Below are 18,176 nucleotides of genomic sequence, written 5' to 3'. Positions count from 1 at the left end.
CATTGAAGCACTACTGGTGCCCTGTCTAAAGTGGCTCAGTGTGTGTACAGCCGAACAAGCACCATTTAGGCGGCGTAACCCCAGGTATGTGTCGCCACATTCTCGGGTTATGAAGAATAAAGAAGGGAAAAGTTAATCTTCCTAAATGAAGCAGCAATATCTAGGGACAAGTGGGCCATCACACTGCTCTGACCTTATCAGCCCTTTTGTATTCAATTTGATTCGCTCTTGTCGCTTACAGAACAGCTAATCACGATGACCTTGTCTTCGGAAAAGATTATTTTATTCACTTACGTCAGAAACAGCGAATCTCTTTAAAAACTTGCTGTTGTTCTCATTACATTGCATTGTTAAATTTCGTAAAAGTTTTAGCTGCTAACTGGCAACTGACACTGTTACGTATACTTGCCAACGCCGATTTTTACTCGCATTTGGCTCTTGGCAAGTGCTAATTTTAGGCCCTGTCTGGGTGTGTATGAAGAGTGAGTGTTTTATTTACTCTTAACCGAGACCTGATCTTGAGTGTCTGTATGGAATTAACTGAACGGCTGTATTGCAGACAAATCAGGAGAGAAACAGAGAAAGAGACAAAGGTCTTTCTTTCAATCCCGTGTGATAAATCGCTCTGCCCCTGTGCCCAGCGCTTGATGGATGTGTCTAATGCTTGCTGGGTGATGCAGGATTTGGGACTGACAGGTAGAGTAATAGTCATCTGAGAAGAAATCGATGGGGTTCATGGGAAAAAAGTGCGATGACAATGGGGGCAGCTTGGCCTGTGCTGTTTACTTTGAGGGATGGTTGCCCTCACACGCCTGCTGTGTTGCACTCATGAAGACAAACAGGCAGCAGGAGGTGATGGCAATGTTTCATTGACGATGATAGAGCAGGGTGTCATGGATGGATGTTTATCCCTGTCATTTGGCGTGTGAGACAGAACAGTAGATCTTCACGGAGAGAAGCTCTCAATTGGATGCAAAGTGTTTTTTCACACACAAAAAACTTGGTGCCTTTTTATAGCTGATGTGTTATTTTTTTGAATTCTATCTATTCATCCATCCATCCATCTTTTGGCTATCTGTCTGTCTAAAGACTCTGGTTTGTGTTATGTTGTTTGTGTGCAGGACAAGCGATGTGCTGAAATTGCCCATTCTCCATCAGTGGATGTGTTTTTACCAGAAGATGAGGACAACCCTTACGAGTCAGTGGCTACAGCTGTCACACGCAAACCCTGCTCTCTGGACATCCACCTCCACAACGCCTCTCCTCGCAATGGTTAGTAACTTCAAATCAATGAAAACTAATAAAATAATTGAAAGCTAAATAAAAATCAATGAAAACTAAATGAAAGCTAAAAAAAAAAAAAAAAACAGCATTCATACCTGTCAGAAAAATGCTTCATGCACCTCAGTAAATATAAAACGTAATTTTTATTTTATTATATGATGTATTTCCATGCCAAACAAAATATTAAATAAGAAAAAATGGGCAGGACTTTATTGTATTCTTTGGGAATTGATTGGATTGTGAAACATTCATAAATATGTATATATCCTTTAATACTACAAACCAAATTTCAGAAAAGTCAGATTTTGACTATAAATATACTATATATATGTTTACCTATCCATAAGCTAAAAAAATACAGACTATACGAATGCTTCACATGATACTATACCTATACACAGCTATCTGACTTTAAATACTATATATAAATTTTTACCTATACATAAACTAAAAACAAAATACAAACTATACAAATGGTACACATAAACACTGTACCTATACACAACTGACAGATTTTGAATATGAATATACTATATATAAATGTTTACCTATACATAGACTGAAAAAGAAAAATAAATAGACTATATAAATGCTTCACATAATACTGTACATGTGCAAAGAGAAACATTGTAAGTCAAGCAGCTGGCTGGGGAATAGTGCAAGATGATTTGTAGTGCATGAGCATGTAAACACATATTTGAGTCTTTTGTGGGATTATGTACACACAGTAGTGTGTGTGAAAAGTGTTTAGTGTGCATAGAGGAGAATTGCACAAAAAAATAATGTTTCAGACAGTTTTCTGTGATGTGGTAAGGTTGGGGGGGGGGTTATCAGTCTTTGCAAGCTGCATCATGGCTCATCACTTTGTGCCAAATTTCAGAAGAGATTTGTCAAACAAATCAAAAATCACATTTCGCAATACAAAATGCAAAGAATTTAGGTCTTTCACCAAGTTCCATACATAATATTGTGAAAAGATTCTGGGAATCCAGAGAAATCACAGTATATGCAGGGCAAGGCAGGAAACCTCAGTTTAATGTGCTTGACCTTTGAGCCCTCAGATGGCATTGCATAACAAAAACGTAATTTTCCTTTCCAGTAGGTCAGCTGTGTATAGGTACAGTGTTTATGTGTAGCATTTGTATAGTTTGTATATTGTTTTTAGCTTATGTATAGGTAAACATTTATATATAGTATATTTATAGTCAAAATCTGTCAGTAGGTTAGTTGTGTATAGGTTTATACTGTTTAATTCATTGTTGTATGTCTGTATTTATGTAGCACCGTGGTCAAGTGAAGCACAACATTTCGTTCCACTGTATGTCCACACATGTAGCGGAATGACAATAAAGCTCAACTTGACTTGATCTATCTAGGGCCTAAATTTGAGGCCTGTGCAGGGCTCTAACTCCAGGAACTGAGTTGGACACCCCTCTATTATAACTTATCCCTAGTGAAAAAGAAATATACTAAAACGTATTTGAAATACATTTATTTCATGCTAAGAATACTACAAATACATTTACATATTTATGTATAACTCCAGGAACTGATTGTATTATATAACTGGTATCATTAAAGTTTGCCCTAGCAACTAATTTGTACACTATTATATACAAAATGCTGGTAGTGCTGAAGTTCAACTAAAGTTTGCTAAACTGAAGTTCAACCAAAGATGTACTGAAGTATATTTGATTGTGCTAAAGTGGAACTATTGCTAGTCTACTTTAAATTTCTTGCATTTAAAGGCTGATATTGTCATACAGTCTTAATATTTAGAAATGTACATTGTGCACAAGTAGTACTTCAAATAAAGTTGAATTATATTTTTTATATCAATAAGTCTCAAGCGATATGTCAATATGTAAATAGTTTTGAATTATACTTAGTATAAAATAAATGTATTTTAAATATGTTACTTTTTTCCTGGGGATATTCTAGCATATTATATTATAGCATATTATAAATACTTCACAAAACAGCTGTCCATGCTTTATTTTTAGACCAATAAGAACATTGGGCCCCAAAGCACCCCCCTCCTCCTCCTCCTCTTGTGGTAGTGTTTAGGTAGATGAGTGTTGTGCTGGGATGCCGCAGTTCTTTCCTCTGGCATCATTCCTGCGGTTAGGGTTGTCATGGAAACAGCTTTAGCCTTACCCAGAGAGGTTGGTGAGTCACCTGCAAGTTGTCATGGAGACGCAGTGAGCCGTGTTGCCTGTAGGCCAGTGATTCACACCTGATGCAGCCGCAGTAGCGGTTTATCTCGCAGATGACTCTATTAATGTAGCAGCACAGTCATGCGGGTCTTCACTTCATCTGTGTGTGTCAGTGTGTGTTTTATGAAACTATTTCCTTTGTTACTGTACTGTAAACCTGTGTTGGTGCTTGTACTGATGTTTGCATGAAGATTTGTGGATTTTGACCAGCTCTATTTTTGGCCTCTCGATATCTCCACAAGCATGAAATCACAGCTTGCAGGACTCTTTTCTCTGCCTGATTATAGTCAACACTGCAGGAAAGCACAGGACCAATCAAAACACTCGCACCGGTATATCCGAGAATAAATAGAGATGCTCGCACATCACCGTTATGACGGGATAATCACTGTGTTGGGTTGAATGAATTCATGGTCTCCAAGGACAAATTTTTAGAGTGCATTTTGATTTCATGTTGCCTAAAGTTTGCAGTTTTTCTCATTTTTGTCACAGTTGAATGTGCAAGTAATAAGAGAAACAGAAATATGTGCTCATAGTTCACCTCTCTAGGTCATATCCTGTGTCTGTGCAAGAATGTTAACCATGACTGGTAAATAATGACTTGCAACCAACAAAGCAGTTGTGAAATGTTTGGTAAGACTAAAGCAATATGTGTTTAAAATGAAAAGATCTTCGAGGATGATCATGAAAGCTAACTTTTAAGCCCAACATGCAACAGGAAACAAGGTGGGAAACTAGTTAACTGGCTGTTGTTCTTTTAGGTGTCATCTAGGTAACCATTTCCACCCAGCTTTTGCACCAATATTTGTGTTATGTTGCACGATCAGACTGACTGTATGGGATTTGCTGAGGATTTATTAAGTGACAGCTTGTCAAAAACAGGATTTAGGTGGAAAGAATCAAGAAGTGGCTCAGCATAAGTCCCGTTACATCTGCTTTGGTGTGTCTTTTCCTGTTTATTCATCTCTTCTGTGTCCCTATTTTCTGTCTGTAGCCTCCTTTTCTTCCTCTTTTCTTTTTTTTTGACTTAAATGAGCAAGTCGTACTCAATTACGGTCACATGATGAGCCTAATGTAAGACTTTTTTCCAATATGTGGCCTCAGATTACAGAAGTTCAGCTGTCTCCAGTCCACTCTTATCCAACATTAACATACCTCAGCAAATCATGTGTATGTGTTTTTCTTTTAAGTGTTTATCCAAATATGTCAAAAATAATTGCTGAAATGATGGTGGTGTGAAAGAAGACAAAGTGGGCATAAATATTAACAAATAATTTTTGTTTCAGTACTTTGATGTGGCTGGGTGAGTGATCAGAAACAGCAGCTCTTAGAGCGGCCAAAATAACATAATAACCCAGCTGCTGTGATGTCTGTTAAATAAAGAACAAAAGAAAAAGAGGCAATCAATAGCTTTTGTAACTTAAATGATTCATCTATATTTAATTTGGAATTTAGTATTTGATAATTTTACTCAATTTCTGTATATTTTCTACTTGCTGAAGGGCATAGGTAAATATGACATTTATTATAATGGGTTTATATGAACATTGTTTTAAGTTCACTTAAATTAGAAGTTATTTATAATATATAATAAATGTAATTGAAAGCTCTCAATTGTACTGTAATGTTAAATGGTTTTAGTCAATGGTTAAATAGAGAAAAACAATTTCATAGAGACATAGTATCGGTATCAGTAATAAAAAAAGATACCATTTAAGAAATTAAAAAATATCTGTTTCGACATTAATTTGGATTATAAGACATAAGATTGGATGTGAAATTATTGCAATATAAAAGTATATTTAAAAACAGTAATGTTAGGTGGGATTAATTGTGATTAATCGCTATTAATTTCAGAAAAAAATGTGCTATCAATTAATTTGTTTAATCAATTGACAGCACAAATATATATATATATATATATATATATATATATATAATATAATATATATATATATATATATATGTATGTATATATATATACAGTGGGTACGGAAAGTATTCAGACCCCCTTAAAATTTTCACTATTTGTTATATTGCAGCCATTTGCTAAAAAAAAATTAAGTTCATTTTTTTTCCTCATTAATGTACACACAGCACCCCATATTGACAGAAAAACACAGATTTGTTGACATTTTTGCAGATTTATTAAAAAAGAAAAACTGAAATATCACATGGTCCTAAGTATTCAGACCCTTTGCTGTGACACTCATATATTTAACTCAGGTGCGCTGTCCATTTCTTCTGATCATCCTTGAGATGGGTTCTACACCTTCATTTGAGTCCAGCTGTGTTTGATTATACTGATTGGACTTGATTAGGAAAGCTACACACCTGTCTATATAAGACCTTCCAGCTCACAGTGCATGTCAGAGCAAATGAGAATCATGAGGTCAAAGGAACAGCCTGAAGAGCTCAGAGACAGAATTGTGGCAAGGCACAGATCTGGCCAAGGTTACAAAAAAATTTCTGCTGATCTTTAGGTTCCTAAGAGCACAGTGGCCTCCATAATCCTTAAATGGAAGACGTTTGGGATGACCAGAACCCTTCCTAGAGCTGGCCGTCCGGCCAAACTGAGCTATTGGGGGAGAAGAGCCTTGGTGAGAGAGGTAAAGAAGAACCTAAAGATCAATGTGAAGCATGGTGGTGGCAGCATCATGCTGTGGGGGTGTTTTTCAGCTGCAGGGACAGGACGACTGGTTGCAATCGAGGGAAAGATGAATGCGGCCAAGTACAGGGATATCCTGGACAAAAACCTTCTCCAGAGTGCTCAGGACCTCAGACTGGGCCGAAGGTTCACCTAAGCACACAGCTAAAATTACGAAGGAGTGGCTTCACAACAACTCTGTGATTGTTCTTGAATGGCCCAGCCAGAGCCCTGACTTAAACCCAATTGAGCATCTCTGGAGAGACCTGAAAATGGCTGTCCACCAACGTTTACCATCCAACCTGACAGAATGGAGGAGAGGATCTGCAAGGAGGAATGGCAGAGGATCCCCAAATCCAGGTGTGAAAAACTTGTTGCATCTTTCCCAAAAAGACTCATGGCTGTATTAGATCAAATGGGTGCTTCTACTAAATACTGAGCAAAGAGTCTGAATACTTAGGACCATGTGATATTTCAGTTTTTCTTTTTTAATAAATGTGCAAAAATGTCAACATTTCTGTGTTTTTCTGTCAATATGGGGTGCTGTGTGTACATTAATGAGGAAAAAAATGAACTTAAATGATTTTAGCAAATGGCTGCAATATAACAAAGAGTGAAAAATTTAAGGGGGTCTGAATACTTTCCGTACCCACTGTATATATATACACACACTAGTCAACATTTGAAGTGGATCAAAACTTTTCATTAAAGCTGTCCTAAAACCAAAGTATGTTCTTGTCTTAGGAAAACTTTGATTAACTTTTTTGATCCACTTCAAATGTTGATTACTGTATATATTAGGCCTGTCAGTTAAATGCGTTAACTTTAACTGATTAGTTATGAAAAAATAATGTGATCAAAATATTTTAATGCAGTTAGCACCGGCTCCGTCCCCAGACCTGTACGTCATCTTACATTTCATACAGTTGACAAATATGATGCAGGACAGCAACTCCATAAACACAGTTATGGCCTAAAATTCAAGATATTGGGGCAAAAAAATGCCCCATTAGTTTTTGTCTCATATGATAATTGATATCACATGAGCAGCGAGAGCAATATCACACAAGTGCTGTTTTTGTCACGAAGCGCATGAGTGCAAATGTGATTTTATAAAACAGTTCAGTAAATAGTAAATAAGAAGTTAATATTTTGTTATATTTTAAACTAGGGGTGTAAGAAAATATTGATACACGTGAGTATCATGATATTTTGTTTGGCAAGACTGTATCAATTCTCAAAAACGGAATATCGATATTTATAAAAATAAAATTCATACAAGATTCATGCAAATAAATAGATTGTTTTCATTTTGAGCAGTCTTTTCATATCCCAACCGCTAGATCGTTAGCAGTTGTCTTTATCTCTGAACTTAAACGGGGCGGGTCTTGCGCCCGCAGTCTCAGTGATTCCAGGCGGAAATATAAATACAAACTAGCATTAAGGCATTGTAATATTGTATTTTTTTATTTTTTATTTTGCCAACGAAAATATTACCTACTTTATAAAGTCACAGCAGAATTCTTGTGCATCTATGAGCAACATAGTGGTGTTCACAGTGGTGTTTGTTTTGATGAATTAGTGTGAATTTTTGATTAATAGTGTGATTTAATGAGAGTGGTGTTTGGTTTATTAATGAGTGAGTATTTTGAATGAATGAATGACTCATAAAGACATTTACTTCCGCCTGCTGGTAGTTTTAGTTTCTTTTTTAGAGTAAAATTAAATTCATAATTAAAAAAATAAAAAAAAATCAATTCTGTCATCATTTACTCACCCTCATGTTGTTTCAAACATGAAAGACTGACTTTCTTTTGTAGAACAAAAAAAAGATATTTTGTTGGTAACAAAGCTGTTTTGGTCACCAGTTCACCAGTGACTTTGATCGCATGAACAAAAAGTACTGAGATGAAAATACTGAAATACTGAATCAGTGCTTTGACCAATGTGGTGGGGTGAATGAAGACATGGGCATTAATACAATATAAATAAATTCAACATAAATTCAATTTATGTTCATTTTATATATTACTTTATTCAACATAAATACTAAATGTATTTAATTATTGTTTTATTTTATCTACTTTTATATTCACTGGAAGTACCAACTGGTCCAGGCAGGATATTGTTCAGTAAATCCATCAATCAGTCTAAAATGTACAATATAGTACAAGAATCTCTGGCAGTTGCATCATTAAATTTGGTAGTTGTGCCACAAAAACTGCACATAGTAATATGTTTGGATATCCATATTTCTGTGCAGCTGGAGTAATGGCCTGCTAATCTTTCAGCATCTGTGTCTGAAGAGTCTCGGTGTTCCCATGGCTCCTACATGCCTCATTTCTCCCTCAGCACCGCAGCTCAGAGAGGTTAATGGCTAATGGCTGAAAGAATAAAACACAAGTCGAGTTCATCCCTGGCTCCCTGCCCATTACCAACAGGGTCAAGCCCCACTGAGCTTCCTACCGGAGTCACAGATCCACCCGCTGTTATCACAAAAAAAGCTGCGAGCAGTTTTGACCGTCACACTCTTTCCCACCAGCTCGGTTAGGATCTCTCTTTCTCACATGCACTCGTACGATCCCCCCAGCGAGGACAAGTGTTTTGATCCACCGCGAACATTGTTTTAAATAGGACTTTGGACAGGCGTCAATAAAGAAAGTACAAATATAATCATGTGTGCAAGCGACAATCAAGTCTGCTATTTTGTTTCAATTATTAACGCTGCTCAGTTTAGTGGTTCATGAATATTCCACCATCATTTGCATACTAGAGGAACCAAGCTCGTCAGTATTCATGACACTGGTGTTTGAAGGGAAGAAATGAGCTGCGTGTAGAAGTTTGTGTCTGTGTGGACCCAACTGACTTAATGGTATTTCTGTAATTCATTAGTCTGCTCAGCATTCACCATGAATACAGAATATCATTTTATCATGTAATTTCAGTGCCAGTCTATAAGGCTGACATATGTTGCTTAAAGTACTTGCGTATGAGTGAGGTGAAGTCTGAAATATTCAACAAAGAGTGTCTCTTATCTCTGAGCCACAGTGGTGGGTTTATTGTGAAACATGCTAGGGTTTCAAATGTGTGCAAAGAAAGGAACAAACACCATCAAGAGTGATCTATGATTACCCAAGGCCTGTTTAAATGGATTTAACACCAATGGTTTCTTTCATTGTCTTTCCCAGACTTGCATTTACCTAGCTAACTAAATGAGGACATACCATAGTCATCTATTTTTTTTATATGAAGCTAGTTGTAAGTACAACTTAATTACCCACCCTTAGCTTGTTCTGAATATGCATGAAACGCAAATATATGTTGTTGCTTCAACACAAGGTGAAATTTTGAAGAATATCCTGCCTCTATTCAGTATAATGGAAGTGAATGAGGACTGGGACTGTCAAACTCCAGAACAATGTTGCTAAAACTAAACTAAAAAACTAAAAAAGATGAAATAAAATATAAATATTAGATGAAAAACTTAAAGGGGTCATATGATGCGATTTAAATTTTTCCTTTCACTTTGGAGTGTTACAAGATCTTGGTGCATAAAAAAAGATCTGTAAAGTAGCAAAGACTAAAGTCTCAAATCCAAAGAGATATTTTTTATAAAAGTTAAGAGTCAACCACACCCTCCTAAAACGTCTCGTTCTAACATGCCCCCACATCTCTACGTCACTATGCGGGAAGATTTGCATAACGCCGCCCAAATGTTCACACAAAGAAAGAAGGCATAACTTTTATTCTCTCTGTTGCCACAGCCTCCATGTTATGGAGACACTATGTGTTTCGTTGTGAAAGTGAAACTACTTTGTTTGGCTTTCCAAAAGAGGACACGACTAGAAATCAGTAGTTAAGTTGTATTTCAACACTGTTCCAGAACAGTTCAACCCAAATATTCAGATGTGTGGCTGCGCATTTTATGGAGGGTGAGGACTGTTTACCTGAACCAGTAGTCGCTGCAATGTGTCTGTGGGCACAAACGGCTGTTTCTATGAAAGTTCATTTTTGCAAGGACAGTCTGGCATTTTCTGACTTAAAATAAAAAGCTATCTTCTTCTGGTCTTTAAATAAGCTTGGCCAATGATGATTCAAGCGAGTTTTGAGTAGTGAGAGTAGGCTTGTTGTTTGTTGTTTCTCAGATCGCTCGTCAGTATTCATGACACTGTGGTTTGAAAGGAAGAAATGAGCTGCGTGTAGAAGTTTTGTGTCTGTGTGGACCCAACCCTGACTTAATGGGTATTTCTGTAATTCATTAGTCTGCTCAGCATTCACCATGAATACAGAATATCATTTTATCATGTAATTTCAGTGCCAGTCTATAAGGCTGACATATGTTGCTAAAGTACTTGCGTATGAGTGAGGTGAAGTCTGGAAATATTCAACAAAGAGTGTCTCTTATCTCTGAGCCACAGTGGTGGGTTTATGTGTGAAACATGCTAGGGTTCAAATGTGTGCAAAGAAGGAACAAACACCATCAAGAGTGATCTATGATTACCCAAGGCCTGTTTAAATGGATTTAACACCAATGGTTTCTTTCATTGTCTTTCCCAGACTTGCATTTACCTAGCTAACTAAATGAGGACATACCATAGTCATCTATTTTTTTTATATGAAGCTAGTTGTAAGTACAACCTAATTACCCAACCCTTAGCTTTTTCTGAATATGCATGAAACGCAAATATATGTTGTTGCTTGAAACATATATGTTGTTGCTTGAAATTTTAAAGAATATCCCTGCCTCTATTCATTATAATGGAAGTGAATGAGGACTGGGGACTGTCAAAATCAGAACAATGTTGCTAAAACTAAACTAAAACTAAAAATGTTTTTTGGTAATTTAAATAAAGATGAAATAAAATATAAATATTAGATGAAAACTTAAAGGGGTCAAATGATGCGATTTAAATTTTTCCTTTCTCTTTGGAGTGTTATAAGCTCTTGGTACATAAAGAAGATCTGTAAAGTTCCAAAGACTAAAGTCTCAAATCCAAAGAGATATTTTTTATAAAAATTAAGAGTCAACCAGTTCCAAAGACTAATGGCTCGTTCTTACACGCCCTCACATCTCTAGGTCACTATGTGGGAAGATTTGCATAACGCCACCCAAATGTTCATGCAAAGAAAGAAGGCGTAACTTTTATTCTCTCTGTTGCCGCAGCCTCCATGTTATGGAGACACTATGTGTTTCGTTGTGAAAGTGAAACTACTTTGTTTGGCTTTCCAAAAGAGGACACGACTAGAAATCAGTAGTTAAGTTGTATTTCAACACTGTTCCAGAACAGTTCAACCCAAATATTCTGATGTGTGCTGCGCATTTTATGGAGGATGAGGACTGTTACCTGAACCAGTAGCCTGCAATGTGTCTGTGGCACAACAGCTGTTTCTATAAAGTTCAATTTTTGCAAGGACAGTCTGGCATTTCTGACTTAAAATAAAAAGCTTCTGGCTTTAAATAACTTGCCAATGATGATTCAAAGCGAGTTTTGAGTAGTAGAGTAGGCTTGTTGTTTGTTGTTTCTCAGATCACAAATGCAGACATGGTTTTATGTTTACGCACCACGATACGCAATGCGTAAAAAGACAGTATAGGTCATTATAATCAGTAATTATGTCCCCACTGGATGCAACAAATGTCCCATTTGTAATGTGTTTTATTGGTTTTGTCTTGTCTAGTGATGTCCGGTTTGCAAACAAATCTTTCTATTTAACCGGATCGTGTTAGTGAACCGGTCGAACCAGTTCAACAAATCGAACTGAATCGTTTGAAACGGTTTGCCTCTCCAGTACACACTAATCCACAAATTACATAATTTACGTGCCTTGCACTCCCTCTGACGTGAAATAAACCAATATCCTGAGTTATTCAGTTACTCCTAACAGTAGATTGACTGAACTGCTAAAAGAGAACCGATGATGGGATGTGCACGAGCAGAGCAGCTGGACTGAGTCTCGTGCTGCTGGCCTGGGAGACAGCATAGTATGTTGAGGGGGATAACATTTCCGTCACATGCTTGAGGCATTCGGCCAATCACAATGTACTGGATAGCTGGCCAATCAGAGCACACCTCGCTTTTCAGACCGATGAGCTTTGTAAAAATCGACGTGTTTCAGAAAGGCGGGGCATAGAGGAGAAACAATAATGTACATTATATGGAAAATAAAGTGTTTTTTGAACCTTTAACCGCATAAACACATTGCATTACACCAAATACACAAAATAATGTTTTTTAGCAGCATCATATGACCCCTTTAAGAAACCATAATTAGAAATGTACTAAAATTACTAAAACTAAAGCTGCTATAAAAATAAACTAAAGGTAAATAGAAAATATTTAACTAGTAATAAATTAAAAAAATAAATAAATACTATTATAATATATAAATAATACTAAAATATCACTGCTCAAAAAGGTTAAAAATCTGCTAAAAAAATTACAAAAGTGGTTCATATTATTTGTGCACTCTATATCTTAAAGCAAACAGAAATATTTAAAATCCAAGCTCTCCTGGAGGGCTCACAATTCTGGCTATTTTTCTCACAGTTGCAAGTTTACATCTTGCAATTGCAGTTATGAAGTCAGAATTGTAAGAAATAAACTTGCAATTCTGACTTTTTTCTCAGAATTGTGAGATATAAACTCACAATTGAGTTATGAAGTCAGAATTGCGAGATAAAAACTCGCAGTTCTGACCTTTTTTCTCAGAATTACACAACACAAACTCGAGTTATAAAGTCAATATTGTATGATATAAACTCACAATTGCGAAAAAAGAATGGCAAGTTTGTGAGTTTATATAGTTTTTTTCTCAGAATTGCGAATTTATATCTCACAATTTTGACTTTATTTCTCGCAGTTGTGAGTTTATGTCCCGCTATTCTAACTTTATAACTCACAATTGCAAGTTTATATCTAATAATTCTGACTTCATTTCTCAGAATTGTGAGATAAGAATTGTGAGATAAAAACAGTGGCAGAAATGAGCTTCCATAACTCTGTACGTTAAAATAAGTAATAATGTGTTGTTTCAACTTAAAAAAGTAAGTGATTTAAAATTGTACATTCAGTTAACTTTAGTTTACTCAAGTTGGAAACGTAAGGTATCTCAACAAAATAGAAGTTGTTATGACTAATTGCAGCAGCCTTTTTTTTCCACAGTGAATGGTCTGATTTCACTCACAAACTGATTGATCTGCTTCTTGACTTCACTGACTCACTGAATCAATAATCTGTTTGCAACTCACTGGAGAGGAAGATGTTCAGTGAATGATGACTTAAATTTCAGTCTGTAGCCACATAGCACTATAGTATGAGGTTCCAATCTATAATTTGAACTATTTTTCTAATATATTTATGGTGCTTTTTGATCAATTTTGAATCTGGAAAGCTCTGATTCTACATTGAGTATTCGAAATGTTCCTTTTGTGTTCAATAGAAGAAAATTATACAAGGTTGCAATGACCCTGATGATAAAGGTGATTAAATGAATATAAATCTTTTTTTTTTTTTTTCATTTTGTTTGTCAGATTAAGATCGCTTTTTGGAAATTTTGTATCCCTAAGTAAACATATGTGCATGCTTGGATTTGATGTGTTTTATTGCCTAATTACCTGCTTGTTTACTGTTATGGGGGAATACAGGGGAAAATGATTCTTTTTGCTTTAAGTATCTAGTGTTTTGACCATGGCAAATCTTGTTGCTCATCTCCTGCCTTTTAGTTGGCATTCGACTGATTTGAAAAACAGAAGGAAAGGAAAATGTGGAGGGTGTTGAATAAATGAATGCAGCTTGGATTTGTCTCTGAATTTGTCCGCATGGATGCTGTGGGGCTTATTGACTCACTTGATAGTCACTCGTTTAGAGCTAACTTAATCATGCCATACTGTTTTCTGCATTCCATCGTGCAGGACTGGAGAAACAGAGATTGCACCTAAAGGGATGAAGTTACCGTTTTTGAACAGAATGGTTTTCAAACAGTATGAGCTGTGTATGATTGATGGTTTTTCTCAGTAATTTGGTGGAGGAGTCAGATGTAACCCACCCTTCACCTCGTTCTTCTCTCTTTCTTTCTTTTTTCCTCTGTTTCATCCCTCATTCACAGAGAGTGATCCCACTCTAGGGAAATCTGCTCAGATGATAATGTACAGTACATGTGCTATTTTCAGATTATGTCTCTTGAAACCAAAACGCACATAGACAGACACACACAGCATGTTGTACTGATCTGAGGGATGAGATCTTGTTACCAACATTGTTAATTATATTTATATTAATAGTTGTTTTCTCATAGGATTGAGAACAATACAAAATAAGTCATGACTTTGTACAAGGCATGCTTCCCTTAAAAAGTACAATAGTGGTACCATAGTACAGTAATGGTGTCAGATGGTAAAACCATTGTGTTAAATGTTTGCCATATTCATGCATCGTGGTATTTGTAAGGTAATTCAAGAATAAAATGTAACTACGCTGGTATATCTCCAAAAATGATAACATTATGGTGCCCCGGAACAGCTATCAGTGTGGAATGTAGTCATCGATCACGTTATCACTGCAGAGCACATATTGAGTCTGTGCGTAGCCTAACCTCTCCGCTCGGATCGCAGGTGCATCCAGTTTTATGTCAACAAAACTGAATGCTCTCTCTCTAAAGATATAACAAATGCCCGTTATGCAATGTGGACAGTGGGCACCGACCGACAGAAACATAAATCTGCACCTATGGCATGGACAACGAAACACAACCTTGTCAGAGAACGAGTCAGTGTTTCGTTCGTTATTTGGCTCGGCTCGGTGTTCATCTTTAGTTCTCTCTTCACAGTTCAGTCAGTGTACTGTTTGAGTAAATGAATTACTCCGGGATATTGGTTTATTTGAACTCAGAGGGAGTGTCAGCCATGTTAAAAAAGTTAACAGCTTAAGTCATTTGTGGATTAATGCTTATTGTTGACACGAACCGTTTCAAACGATTCAGTTCGATTTGGTGAACTGGTTCAATAAGATCCGGTTACATCGAGTGATTCGTTCGCGAACCGGATATCACTAAACTGCAGTGCTGTGAACGCGCTCATAACAGACCAAGAGAGAAGTCAATGCTGAATAAAGTCGTAGTTTTTGATATTTTTGGAACAAAATGTATTTTCGATGCTTCAAAAAATTCTAACGGACCCTCTGATGTCACATGGACTACTTTGATGATGTTTTATTACCTTTCTGGACGTGGACAGTATACCGTACATACATTTTCAATGGAGGGACAGAAAGCTCTCGGACTAAATCTAAAATATCTTATACTGTGTTCCGAAGATGAACGGAGGTCTCACGGGTTTGGAACGACATGAGGGTGAGTCATTAATGACATAATTTTCATTTTTGGGTGAACTATCCCTTTAATGCGACGCTGAAGTGTGCAGTGTGTGTGTTTGCCGCGCATCTACATTTGAATTAACGATCTTGAGCGTGCAAAAGACACAATGTGAACAGCTATATCATGTGCAGGGCTCCATTTTTATGATGAGAGGAGAGGAAAGGTTGAGAAAACACTCCAGGTAAGTTTTGAAATTTACCAGGTTTTAAATATATATATATATATATGTTGGTTTACACACAAAGAAATGTGTAAGCTTTTAATAAGTCCAAGAATAAAATTATTAATTTACTTAACATGTTAAATTTGATTTACAGAACTTTTTGTGCTGTTTTCTATCAGTTTGGACTTGAATAAAGAGAGAAAACTTGCACTTAACCTTTTCACAGGCATTTAGTTTTCATAGTTAGACAGATATCGTTATGTATCGTTATAGGATTGTCTAGCAATATTTTGATTATCGCAGAATCTCTGTATTCATGATATTATCGTATCATGAGCCATGTATCGTGATTCGTATCGAATTGTGAGGTACCCTGCGATTCCCACCCCTAGTTGGTTGGAGTTTATTGGTATCTGATGGAGATTGTTGGTTTATGTTGGTGTTGGTTGGCTTTTATTGCTATCTGATGGAGTATGTTGGTGTTTGTTGGATTTTTTTACTATCTGATGGAGTTTGTCAGTGTTGGTTGGAGTTTATTGCTATCTGATGGAGTTTGCTGGTATCTGATGGAGTTTGTTGGTTTCTGTCGGTGTTGGTTGAAGTTTATTGCTATCTAATGGAGTATGTTGGTTTTTGTTGGAGTTTATTACTATCCTGATGGAGTTTGCTGGTGTTGGTTGTAGTTTATTGCTATCTGATGGAGTTTGTTGTGTTGGTTGGATTTTATTTGCTATCTTATTGAGTTGGTTGGAATTTATTTCTATCTGATGGAGTTGGTGTTTGTTGGAGTTTATTGCTATTTGTTTGTTGTGTTATTGATTGTGTTGGTTGGATTTTATTTGCTATCTTATTGAGTTGGTTGGTGTTTGTTTGTGTTTGTTTGTGTTTGTTTTTGTTTTGTTTTTTTTGTATGTGGTTTGTTTTTGTTTGTTTGATTTTCTTGGTGTTTGTTGGAGTTTATTACTATCTGATGGAGTTTGTTGGTGATGGTTGGAGTTTATTGCTGTCTGATGGAGTTTGTTGTGTTGGTTGGATTCTAATTCTATCTAATTGAATCTCGTTGGTGTTGGTAGGAGTTTATTGCGATCTGATGGAATTTGTTGTGTTGGTTGGAGTATATTGCTATCTGATTGTGTTTGTTGGTGTTGTTTGGAGTTTATTTCTATCTGATGGAGTTTGTTGGTGTTGGCTGGAGTTAATTGCTATCTGATGGATTTTCTTGTGTTTGCTGCTTTCTTCTATGTGGATTCTTATTAAATACTCACGTTGGAACTTTTGTCTACCTTGTCTTCAGTCTGTGCACATGTTTGCACAGTTTGTTGAGTTTTTTCATCAGTATGAATTAGCCTTATGGAGCACACACAGATAACAATGTAAGAGCAACACACTTTTTTATTTCTTATTATTATAAGTATGAGGTGAGTGAAAATAATTTTCTATGGTAAATGACACTGACAAAAGCTGCCATATTAATAAAACCTTTCACCTCTGTGTGTCAAACACTGGATTTTAGAGTGTTAAAGGTAATGGTGCAAAGGCTCTGCATTAAATGCTCAGTGTTCATTAGCATTGAAGGTCTCCTTCAGACTCTTTTCCAGCTATTGCCGGAAGTGCTTTCATTGAATTTCTGCATCATTTAGTTTCTTTCCAAAAGCCCTTTTGCTTCCCATAAGTAGCACTTCTGGCCAGTGACTTTAGAATCAATGGCGGTAATACATTTGTCTGCCCAGTTCTGTCCTAGAAGTCACTTCAGGCTCGTTGTTTTTAATGTATGAATCATGTGATTTTAATTTCAATGTATCTCAATCTCTCTGTTTTTTATCTCACCGAAGGCCACTTCTCACATGTGTTGGTCAGTGATGCTGAGCAAGGTAACCATGGTGACGACTCTACAGGCCTGACTCCTGACTGCTCACCTCCTTCACCTGATACTGCCCTGAGGAACATTGAGAGAGTCATCCGCCCCCAGGTACACACGCACACACACACAGGAACACACATGCACACACAGTCTATTATGTTATTCTGCTCTCAAGGTTAATTGTGCTCTTTTAGATAAAACATAGTCTGGCTTTAACTATCGTAGCATCTGTGTGTGGGAGTCACACACACACAAGGGCAGTACTGTCTTACATCTACGCTAAGATACTGAGCATTCTTCATCTTAATTATACGGCTATTATAAATATGCACATGCCCAACGGGCGGATTCTCTTCATGCTCTGATATGCAATTGTCCCAAGCCACCCTCATTTTCACTCTTCCTTCAAACTTGAGGGTTTTTATTTGATTAGCATCAGTTACAGTATAGTAAGATCAAGCTTCAGTGTTCCCAAAAAGTGCCTAGACAATTTAAAACGCATCCTTAAAAGCATATGAAAGTAATTGCATTATCAAACCAAGTGGCATTTATTAACAAATAATAATTACAGAAGCACTCTAAGCAAAATATTTATAAAAAAAATAGATAATAAATTAATGTTAATTATAAATT

The 18,176-nt window shown here is 36.5% G+C and overlaps 1 protein-coding gene across 6 annotated transcripts in view; it reads left to right on the top strand.

Moving 5' to 3' along the window:
- LOC109097362 (ankyrin repeat and sterile alpha motif domain-containing protein 1B) overlaps positions 1–18,176 on the top strand; it is a 167,829-nt gene that overhangs the window by 66,634 nt on the left and 83,019 nt on the right. For all 6 annotated transcript variants that reach the window (XM_042722084.1, XM_042722083.1, XM_042722082.1 and 3 more), the window contains 2 exons: positions 1,122–1,272; positions 17,515–17,651. In XM_042722084.1, the coding sequence (XP_042578018.1) occupies positions 1,122–1,272; positions 17,515–17,651 (288 nt within the window). The remainder of the gene's footprint in view (positions 1–1,121; positions 1,273–17,514; positions 17,652–18,176) is intronic.

The sequence above is a fragment of the Cyprinus carpio genome, chromosome B4, assembly GCF_018340385.1.
Source record: "Cyprinus carpio isolate SPL01 chromosome B4, ASM1834038v1, whole genome shotgun sequence".
NCBI classification, from domain to species: Eukaryota; Metazoa; Chordata; class Actinopteri; order Cypriniformes; family Cyprinidae; genus Cyprinus; species Cyprinus carpio.
This window is presented reverse-complemented; position numbering and strand designations above follow the sequence as displayed.